The 10237-nt window shown below is 53.1% G+C and overlaps 5 protein-coding genes across 5 annotated transcripts; 1 reads left to right on the top strand and 4 right to left on the bottom strand.

The window, feature by feature from the left end:
• Positions 1-8: 8 nt before the first annotated feature.
• On the bottom strand, positions 9-1497 carry N7477_006176 (glycoside hydrolase family 76 protein; the record flags this gene model as incomplete). Its single annotated transcript, XM_056967839.1, has 3 exons — positions 9-587; positions 643-1337; positions 1407-1497. The coding sequence occupies 3 exons, from the start codon at positions 1495-1497 to the stop codon at positions 9-11; spliced, it is 1365 nt and encodes a 454-aa protein (XP_056822593.1).
• Positions 1498-2457: 960 nt separating this feature from the next.
• On the bottom strand, positions 2458-4233 carry N7477_006175 (chaperonin-containing T-complex subunit CCT2; the record flags this gene model as incomplete). Its single annotated transcript, XM_056967838.1, has 4 exons — positions 2458-2517; positions 2568-3942; positions 4010-4167; positions 4231-4233. The coding sequence occupies 4 exons, from the start codon at positions 4231-4233 to the stop codon at positions 2458-2460; spliced, it is 1596 nt and encodes a 531-aa protein (XP_056822592.1).
• A 211-nt stretch (positions 4234-4444) lies between these two features.
• On the top strand, positions 4445-6449 carry N7477_006174 (WD40 repeat domain-containing peptidylprolyl isomerase; the record flags this gene model as incomplete). The annotated part of the gene is made up of 4 exons (XM_056967837.1): positions 4445-4520; positions 4586-4963; positions 5013-5769; positions 5798-6449. The coding sequence occupies 4 exons, from the start codon at positions 4445-4447 to the stop codon at positions 6447-6449; spliced, it is 1863 nt and encodes a 620-aa protein (XP_056822591.1).
• A 420-nt stretch (positions 6450-6869) lies between these two features.
• Positions 6870-7723, bottom strand: N7477_006173 (uncharacterized protein; the record flags this gene model as incomplete). The annotated part of the gene is made up of 2 exons (XM_056967836.1): positions 6870-7251; positions 7314-7723. The coding sequence occupies 2 exons, from the start codon at positions 7721-7723 to the stop codon at positions 6870-6872; spliced, it is 792 nt and encodes a 263-aa protein (XP_056822590.1).
• Positions 7724-8738: 1015 nt separating this feature from the next.
• N7477_006172 (androgen-induced gene 1 family protein) lies at positions 8739-9857 on the bottom strand (the record flags this gene model as incomplete). Its single annotated transcript, XM_056967835.1, has 6 exons — positions 8739-8925; positions 8973-9250; positions 9320-9512; positions 9563-9586; positions 9641-9678; positions 9759-9857. Coding segments are annotated over 6 exons (819 nt in total), but the record flags the coding sequence as incomplete, so codon positions are not given.
• Between the last annotated feature and the right edge of the window lie 380 nt (positions 9858-10237).

Below are 10237 nucleotides of genomic sequence, written 5' to 3'. Positions count from 1 at the left end.
AAGAGTGCTTAACCACCACGAATCATCCATGTTACAGCAACGGCCCAGCCGGTCACAAAGATGACGGTGAGGACACCGGCACCTGCGCGATCCCCGGTGGTGATGTTGTTGAGCACCGGCACGTTACTATCGGAGCTGTTGGTACCGGCATTTGGGTTACCCTTGGAGGTACCACCAGTGTCGGACGTGAAGGGTGCCTGGTTCTTGAAGGGAACCAGTACGGCATTGAGAACGCCAAGCACCGCCATCTGCTGTTCCAGTCCATCGGTGCCGTCCCAGGACTGCGTGTACCACTTGATACCACAGTGGGAGCCATCCGACAGACCAGTGCAGGTCTTCACAGCAGCCTCGGCCGAGGTCTGCAACTTGGGCATGACGAGTTCAGAGGTCCCAGGGACAAGAGTCGTCATGAATGCGAGCCACGAAGCAAAGTAGGCCTTAAACGTGATCTGATTGCGATCACATTTCTCAATCGACTCGCAGGTAATCTCTGAGAGAATGTTTCCGCCGACGCTGGTCGGATAGAATTGCGCGGAGGTGCCTACCAGGCCTTCGATACCGTCCTTCCATTTCTGGGTTCCATTGGTCTGCAGAGTATTAGATTAGCTGTTTCACTGGAACGGGGAGTCGCAGGGATCGTACGTAGTTGTACATGTACGCGGCCCCGCTGACGTATGTCGCGTAGTTGTAGGTCCATTGCCAATCGCCGTGGTCCGTACATTGGGTTTCGCAGGTGGTGGAATCGGCAATATTCCAATTCTTCTGCTTCAGCAACGGGGTGGTCGCACTCCAGTCCCAGATGCGTTCGGCCCACTCGCTGTAGGTGGTGTTTCTGGTGTACAGAGCAAGACGTGCAGAGAGTTGGAAAAGCCCGCCATTGGAAATCGCGTTTTTCGTGGTGTAGCCGGCCTGATACGGCCAGATCTGCCAACGCATACCACCATGGCAACTGCTGGTATCCCAGCGCGGAGCCTGAGTGTTGAATACTCCCTGGGCCAGAGAAACCCAGGATGGTTGCCCGTCCTGTTCGGGATAATTCAATTCGGCGGCGGTCATGGCGGCCAGACCCCAGAAGACTTGGTCATCATTACCCAGATACTGCGAGTAATTACTGGGGAAGTAGTTGTCGTCGCCCTTCTGCCAGTACATGCCCTCCATCACCTCGGCGTTGAAGTCCGCATCGCCGGTCAGGAACCAATACTGAATGAGGATCATGAACATGGAACCGCCTTCCCACCAGGTGCCATCAAACTTTCCAGGGATTGCTTTTGAGTCGCGATCATTATAGTAGGTCATCATGTCCGTCGCAACCGTTTTGGCCGCCTGCTTGATAGAATCTAGAGAGCACGTTTTTTAGGTCAGTCGGAGGCCACATGGGGAAGGCGCTTGGAATGCGGGACACGGACTTTCATCGCCGATGTTGATGTTGAGGGCTAACGCGCCCTGGGCGGCGAGAGCGCCGCCCAGTAAGGCGGGTAACCAGTTGGAGAGAATCATGAAGATCAAACGAGCGGTATGGTTGGCATCGAGAAGCAAGTCGAGGGTCGAGAGTTGGGACAGGAGTGTGTACAAGGGAGGGAAGGGAAGAGGGAAAAGTTCTAGGGCAGTGCCACTTTCATTAAAGGTTACCGCTTCAACTCGGGGTCCTCCAAGCCCGGGGCCGGGGGGGGGGTTCCACCCTTTTTATTTTACTTTATGTTCCTAGATTCCTAGTCTAGCTTCGAAAGTCCTGATCTGATGACCATCGCTAGACATGTCGCTCTGTCCATGAATGCCTCTACATTATCCAGCTGGTCGAAAAAAAGGGGTCCCAAAAATAACCTCGATGACGGGGTGACTTGTCCCTGACGGCAGTCGGCGGAACCTGCGCGCTACCTTAGAGACATCCTTGGCATCCCTCGCTTGCGTTTCTAGCTGAACTACCTGGCGTCATGATACCTAGAGGCTCTAGTCTTCCTGATTCCAGATGGTCGGGGGTCGATGGTCGATTGCCGATTTCCTAGATTTTGATCGCCTCCCCAGCTCGATTGACACCGCTGACCCGCAGGATCGTCATCCCACTATCGGCATGCCCTATTTGTTCAGCACGGTCTACTCGGCGCTCATTCTGCTGCCTGGGCCAAGACCTGCTAGAATGCATCTCTGACATGGTCTTCGGCCAAGCTGACAGTTACGATGACACGGGCTCGCTCGACTAGCGAGATCCTTGGTCTGAAATTGACGCTCAGGGTCCGCAGGGTCCAGGGGTCCGGGGTGGCGCTGACAAAGGATGATGAGGGTCAGACAGTAAGGCAGTAAGGCAGTAAGGCAGCAAGGCAGCAAGGCAGTAAGGCAACAAACTATTGTCTCCTACGCTACAAGGTGTCGAGGCCTAACGTCTGCAAGGTAAACTTGTCTATGGACTGTTCTTTTGGTTCTCCTGGGAATAGGTACATGTTCACTAGCGTATCATTCATTTCACATCCGGTCACGTCGGCGAGGAGCTGCCCGAATGATGTTGTCCACTCGGAGAAGAAGCTAGGTTCGTTAGTACCCATGTATGTCAAATGGACTAGTAAATCACATACCTCAGCGGCCTCGGAAGCCGAAGACACCACGGCCTTCTTCAGCTTGTAGGCTTCCAAAACACCCAAGTCGCGCATGTCCGCAATACCACCACCAGGGGTCAACAGGTCCAGACCCGAGTTGGTCAATCCGTTATTGATTGCTTGGCGCAGACGAGTCACCAGATCGCTCGAGTCCAAACCGGCGTTGTCCGCCAAGATGGTTGGGAGCTGCTTCAGGGCGTGGGCAAAGGAGTCAACCGCGAGCTGCTTCTTGCCCGTAGTGTTCTGGGCCGCCTGCTCCACCGCCTTAGCCATCACCATCTCGGCACAGCCACCACCCAGGGTAACCATAGGCTCCTTGACGGTCTGCGACAGTACGGCCAAAGCGTCGTGCAAGGAGCGCTCTGCCTCATCGAGCAGCTGCTCGGTGGCACCACGCAGCACAATGGTGCAGGCCTGGCCGGCCGCGACGCCAGAGAACTTGATCAGAGTGTCCTCACCGATAATTACCTCCTCAATGAGATCACAGGAGCCCAGCTTGACCTGATCGGGGTGGTCAAAGGTAGAGGCAATCTCACCCCCAGTCACCAGAGCCAGACGCTCGATGCCGTCGAAGTCAGCATGTTCGATAGACATAATACCAGCGTCGGTGAACAGCTGCTCGGGCCAGTTGTAGATGAGCTGACGGTTGACAAAGCAGTTGATGCCGTGGGACTTGATACGCTCCACCTTTTGGCGCATCTTCTCACGCTCGGCCTTCTCCAGTTCGGCTAGCTTGCCGGTCGACTCGACCTTGACGCGAGCGCCGAAGATCTTGACCTTGTCGGTATCCATGGCGGTGTTGGCGACCAGAATCTTGGCATTTTCCAAACGCTTAGGCTGGTTAACACCGATCTTCTTGTCCAGGATGAAACCCTCATCCAGGTACGAGTCGTTCAGCTTGCCACCGGCCTTCTTGATGATCTGAATGTGGCTGAGATCGGTCGATCCCTTAAGACGAAGGACGGCCTCACAGGCCAGGCGGGCGAAGTGTTCACGGTCTTGGGCGAGAACCTTGGAGCTGAGTGTGGTACGGGCGATGGCGTGCAGGTCCTTACGGAAGGCTTCGGGGTCCTGGCTGCGGTCGATAGCCACAGATTTGAGAGCCGCAAGAGCAGCACGGCTGGCTATCCGATATCCCTCGATGATGGTCTGGGGGTGGATTTTGGCGTTGACCAACTTCTCGGCCTCGCGCAAAAGCTCGGCGGCCAACACAGTGACCGATGTTGTGCCATCACCAACTTCATCGTCCTGAACCTTGGAGATGTTCACCAGCACCTTTGCGGCAGCGTTATCGAGAGCAATGGATTTCAGAATTGTAGCACCGTCGTTCGTCACGAGGATCTCGCCGGTTGACCTGTTCCACCATGCACGTCAGTATATATTTCTCTCGGCGGTCGTTAGATAAGAGCCCCTCCACATACGCAGACTGCAGAATCTTGTCCATTCCCTTGGGACCTAGGGTGCTTTTCACGAGGTCACCAACAGCGATGGCGCCCACAAAGGCAGACAGACGGGCGTTTTCGCCCTTCTCCTCAATGACATCTTCACCAAAGATCTGTGTGGGATTGCCGAACGACGCCTGCTCGGAGAAAAGGTGTCAGTTGGGGTATAAAGGCAAAGCGGAGAGCAATGAAGGACATACCATGTTGGCCAGCTATAACGAACGCAGTAACCGTTCGTTGAAAAAGGTAGCTGGAAAGATGAGCAACTTCGGTCAACAGTGGGGGAAACGAGGAAAGGAGAAAAGTTGCGTGGCCCGAGCTTCTGGTCGGGTGCGCTCATCACCGCCCGCCTTCTCGACCGTTCTGAACCTTCCCCCTTCTTCTTTCAGGGTTCTGTTACTACTCAAATTCAGGATGGCTGATTCCGAAGAGCTCGCTGCATCCGCAGCGACTAAGCGACCTCACTCTGCCGTCGATGGTGACGAGAATGGTGAGTTGCGCTCCGCTCGGAGCTCCGCTTCTTTGCGCCAAACTGCTAATCGCGAAGCTGTATAGGTGACGAGGAGTCCTCCGACGATGATTTTGGTCCAGCTCTACCCGCTGAAGTTGCGCCAAAGAAGAAGCGCAGAAAGCTCCCCTTCGAAAAGGTCTACGTCAACGCCCTGCCCGCTTCCCCACGGTACTCCAAGTCCCTCATGCACAAGGAGCAATTGTCGTTTGTGACCGTCACTCCGGTCACCGACTTTGTCATCACCAGCTCGGTAGACGGTTTTGTCAAGTTCTGGAAGAAGATGGCTGCCGGCATTGAGTTCGTGAAGGAGTTCCGAGCCCACCCTGGCGAGATTCGCAGCACGAATGTCAGTGCCGACGGGCGCAGTTTTGCGACTGCAGGAATCGACAAAACAGTCAAGATCTTTGATGTGATCACATTTGGTGGGTCTCTAAGTGCTATACTGTTGGTCTACATACTAATCATGAGCAGATCTTCTGGCTATGTATACACTCGACTTCATACCTCGATGTGTTTGCTGGGTACATCGACGAGGAGCCTCTCTGCCATTGCTCGCTGTAACGGACGAATCATGCAATAGCATCCAAGTCTTTGATGGACGGGGTGAAAATCCTCAACCCTTACACACTGTTAAGACCATTCACCGCGCCCCCGTGGTGTCATTGGCATTCAACGATGCATTTGATTGCGTGGTCTCGGCAGATGAGTCGGGCATGGTCGAATACTGGCGAGCCGGAGACGGGTCATTTGAGAAACCAGACAATGTGTTTGCATTGAAGTCATCGACGAACTTGTTCGCATTCAAGAAAGCCAAGTCCGTCCCTACCGCGATCACGATCTCGCCCTCCGGTGAACACTTTGCGACCATGTCATTCCCTGACCGTCAGGTGCGGGTCTTCGAATTTGCTACGGGCAAGCTGTACCGAACCTATGATGAGTCAATAGCGACCATCACCGACATGCAACAGGCTGGTACCGCACCGTATCAGCTAGATGAGCTAGAATTCGGACGACGATTGGGCGTTGAGCGAGAGCTGGAAGGAGAGTCGACCCGTAACAAGGTGAATGTCTCCTTCGACGAGTCGGGTCACTTCCTCCTTTACGGATCATTGTACGGAATCAAGTGCATCAACACCTATACTAATCGCGTGGTCCGGGTTTACGGTCGCGAAGAACCCTTCCGTGCATTGAACTTGGCTCTCTACCAGGGAGCGCCGCAGAAAAAGGGGTGTGGTGACAGTGTCAATGGCTGCAAGTAGCAATCCGCTGTTGCAAGAGGCCGAGGAACGCGACCCCGTCCTCCTATGCACCGGGTTTGCCAAGGTGCGCTTCTACATGTTCACCAACGAGACGGAAGTCTCCAAATCGAGTCGTGACGTCCAGAACGAGAAGCCGACGCAGGCCGCTCGGGACTCCGCTACGGGGCCTTCCAAGGCTGCTGAAACTGGAACGGCCGCAGTCCTGCACACCACGCTGGGTGATATCCATCTACGACTGTACCCATCTGCGGCTCCGCGGACGGTAGAGAATTTTGTGACGCACGCACGACGAGGATACTATAACAACACCATCTTCCATCGGGTCATCCGTAAATTCATGATCCAGGGTGGTGACCCCCAGGGTGACGGAACCGGTGGCGAGTCGATCCTGGGCGGCGAGTTCGCCGATGAGTTCTCCAGTCTCCGACACGATAAACCTTACACCCTGTCCATGGCCAACGCGGGCCCTGACACCAACGGCAGTCAGTTCTTCATCACCACGGAGAAAACTCCCTGGCTCGACAACAAGCACACAGTTTTCGGACGTGCCGTGCAGGGACTGGACGTGGTGCACAAGATTGAAAATGTCAAGACCCACAAGGAGAAACCGGAGGTGGACGTGAAGATTGTCAGCATCAGCATCTCCTAGAAAGTGGGAGTCTCCTGTAAATAAATATAAATGAGATCACGGGTGCATTGAACTTCTAAGTGCAGGGAACCAAGCCCTGTGCAGATGACATACGTTGACATGCCAGGACCATTCAGGCGCACTGTAGATAATGTAATTCTAAAGAAGAAAGTAGAACATGAAAAGCAACACTGGTCAGGTGATATCCAGTAAATAGCAGCCGGCGCCTTTAATCAAATCAAATCAAACCAGTAAGTGGCTCCAGTCCGGCACTGAAACCCAAAAAGAAGAAGCAAATCCGGTCCCCAATATAACCATATGTACAACTCCGAGAAATGCAAGTGAGGCGATGAAAAAGTAGCAATTGTTCCCGATACTGGCTCACATGTCCCCGAAAAATAGCACACTATTCGTCCCTCCTCCGAGGCAATAGATCAAGCATCACTGGCGCGAAATTTGCCGAATTTCAACATCTGCAGCGGGCGACTGGCCAGTCTTTTGCAAGCGCGTTCGACTCCCCGGCGCAAGGGCACCCTTAGGTGCAATGTCAGTATGCGAACTGCTGGCCACCGAGTCTTCACCGAAGTTGGGCGACTGGTTCGGTGCCGAAGAAGCATAGCCTCCCACAGGCACAGGACTCAGGACACCCGAGTTCCCGCCACGGAGGGCGCCGCTACTGCTGGCCTCTGCTGTACCACCGTGATATAGACCGGGTCGTTTGGCGTCGTAGCGGCGTTTGAACCAGACTCCGACCGCAGCGATGACACTGAAGCCGATAGCGAGGACGATCAGCATGATCACCCATTGGTAATGGGTGCTCCACCTACGCGAAACCATGGATTAGCATCAGTCACGAAATGGATTTTTGTTGGCGACTCAACTCACCAGGATTGATTCCCATTGGTAGCAGAGGTAGACGACTTTGACGAGCTGGAGGCCGCTGTCGCAGTGGAGGTGGACGAAGAGGTGGCCGATGAGGTGGTGCTGGTGGTGGTTCCTCCCGAGCTGCAGTAGTTGCTATACCACGTCGAGACCAGGGCTTGATCAGAGGCGTCGCAGTTGGAACAGACGGCACCGGATGTTTTCAAGTTTGAAACGAATGAGGACTGGCAGAAGCACGAAACCCAGGTGGACGAGTCCGCATTGGCGGTACAGCTATCCTGAGCGGCGTAGAGCTCCGAGCACGAAAGACCACATAAGGGAAATGTCGAGGAGGCGGAGGTCGGAATCAAGTGCTTGTCAGCAGCCCACGCCGTTGAAATGACCGACAAGAGCAGCACGGCCGAGAAAATCATCACGAATTGAACGGGGATTAGACGCAGCCCATATCGCATGTAAGGAGAAAGAGGGGGAAGAGGAAGGGAAAAAGGGTAAAAAAAAGGGTCTGGGGCCGAAAGCAGCCGGGGCTCACGACTAGCCCGATGGTCTGCATTCGGTGCCTATTTTTTTTTTTGGTTTAATTAATCCTTAGCGCGCTGGATGGTTCATGCTCCGCTTGCATCCTTACCCCGTTTCCCTTGGATGGCCCAAAGGGTTTTGACACTTCCACGTTTTCCAATGCAAGGGTCGTCAATCCTAAACGGCTCCACCGACGATCCCGCCGTTCAGCCGCCTATCCTTTCAATCAAGTTTCATTGTCACCCGGGATTTGTTTCGTCCAGTTGACGCGCGGGACGCCAGGAACGTACAGAACGCTCAGACGGTAATTGCCGACCCTGTTGCTATTTGCGGCGATTGGCCAACTTCAACCGAACTCCCGGCACCTTGCTCTCTCCACACTGATTCAGGTACGCAATAAAGCACGCCGCATTGGTACAAGGCCTCTTCATTTTGAAAACCTTTGAACATATGAATAATCTAGGGTAAGCCATGTGAGCTGATTTTGGCTCCAGTGGCACATCATGGGCCATAATCAATCAGTGCTTACATAATCGATCCTTTTTATGGGTGATGACCCCTGGATCTAGAAGAGCGCGCACGACTGACAGTCACGTCAACATTACCGAAATCCTCAAGATTGCCGGGCCGATCTCGTTTCATTGCGTTCTTTAGGTTTTAAGCGCACTGAGATCTAACTAGAATTCTTCCCTCAATCGAATCGTAATTTGGTAGTCAAATCAATGTACATGTCAATGTACATGTCAATGTTATGGAGACAGCACTCTCCCAGATCTAAACGTTGCATTCTCTTGCTGATGCGACTGCGAAGAGCTCTATCGCTAAAAAGAAATTCTAAGACAAATCTTGAGTGACGTTGATGCAATGCAATGCAACCTTCTTCCTTCTCCCAAGCTCCAGAATCATGGCTGACTACAGTCCGTCCTTCCTTTTGATATCACCGGATCGAGATTGAACAGGGACAGGTGTTCCAAAGCCATTGATCTGTCCATGGAGCCATTTCAAAGTGGCAGTGCTGAGAGCCATGACGACGGCACTCATCGAGAACAAGCCGATGCGACCAGGAGTGGGCAGCAATTCAAAAATAGGATACGGGTACCTAAATGATTCAGCAAAACTCTCTACAAAGTTATCTTCAGGACTTACCAGCCATTGTATTGGAAGCATGTCTCCACCCAGAACCAGTAACCAAAGGCGATCGCACCCGACAATCCCAGAGAAGGAAGGACAGTGATAGTCCAAGGCGGGGATAGCAGAAGCAAGTCTACGAGCATGACAATCGAGGGAATTGCATGAAAACTGATGTCTGTTCCCTCGCATTTAGTAAAGAGCCGTTTGGAGGGCATCATGGTTAAAAGGGTTGAGTACGAACCAGCATGAATTGGGAAGAAGATCTCCGGAGGGACAACTAGGCTTTTGTCGATCTACGGCTTTTTGTTAGATCCAAGGTCAAGGAGTGGAGCGAAGCATCTAGATATGACTGTGCTACTCACCAGGTGAAGTCCCCAGTACAGAACACTGATCAACACTTCCATAGGGCAACTGCACACCGACAATATGTTCTTGGCCAGGAACAACCGTCGAGACAGAGTGAGGTCAGCCAGCAGGCCACAGGCAAAGGTCAAGGTAGAGAGACCCAGCCCTATCACCGTCAGATACTGAAAGTGCCAGCCATAGGCCTCATTACTGGAGTAGATTAGTATATCCTGTTATCCAGAGAAGTTCGAGCAACGTACGCCGGGTTAGGGTTGTCGTGCATCCTTTACAAATCCGGTCAGTGGAATTGTTCAGATTCATTTACGTATTGAACATACCATTTAAAAGACCATAGAAAGCTGGCGAGACCCGTTGCCTGAGCATGTTAGCCATGGAACGTGGCCGTGCGGTCGTCCGAGGCCCAAATCCAGGGTACCGTCTGATAAGAGGACCTACATGAACGAGAGCAGAGAAGCCCCGTGAGGGACTCGGTATACGCTGCAATGGATGCTGCTGAATCAGTCTTTGGGCCATATCTGAGGAAATTGCAGGAGGGACTGGGGAAGCAACCAAGATCTAAATCCAGGAACCCGAGCAACGCTGATGACGCATTACACGTGATCAGACCGGGATACCGCGGTATACCGCCCCGGACCGCGGGTTCACCCGACATCCGACTGAGTCAGCTGTCTCTTATCGCTTTCCCCACACTTTGACACGCTGCTCCAGATTTGTGAATCTTTTCTGCCTCGAGCTCCCTTTTTCCATTTCTTGCGAGATCCTTGTGGTGAAACCAAAAAAAAAAAAAGGACAACCTTGAATCAAGTGGGCCCAACTAGCCTAGTCCCTGCGTGCAAGATCGTCATTGATCGTCACCTTATCATTATTCACTTACTGCATCTGCAGTAGAAAGCTCATTTTGCTGGTCTTACAAA

The sequence above is a fragment of the Penicillium maclennaniae genome, assembly GCF_028827695.1.
Source record: "Penicillium maclennaniae strain IBT 15551 chromosome Unknown utg000005l:1.0-2652337.0:1.0-2654196.0, whole genome shotgun sequence".
In the NCBI taxonomy this organism is placed as follows: Eukaryota; Fungi; Ascomycota; class Eurotiomycetes; order Eurotiales; family Aspergillaceae; genus Penicillium; species Penicillium maclennaniae.
This window is presented reverse-complemented; position numbering and strand designations above follow the sequence as displayed.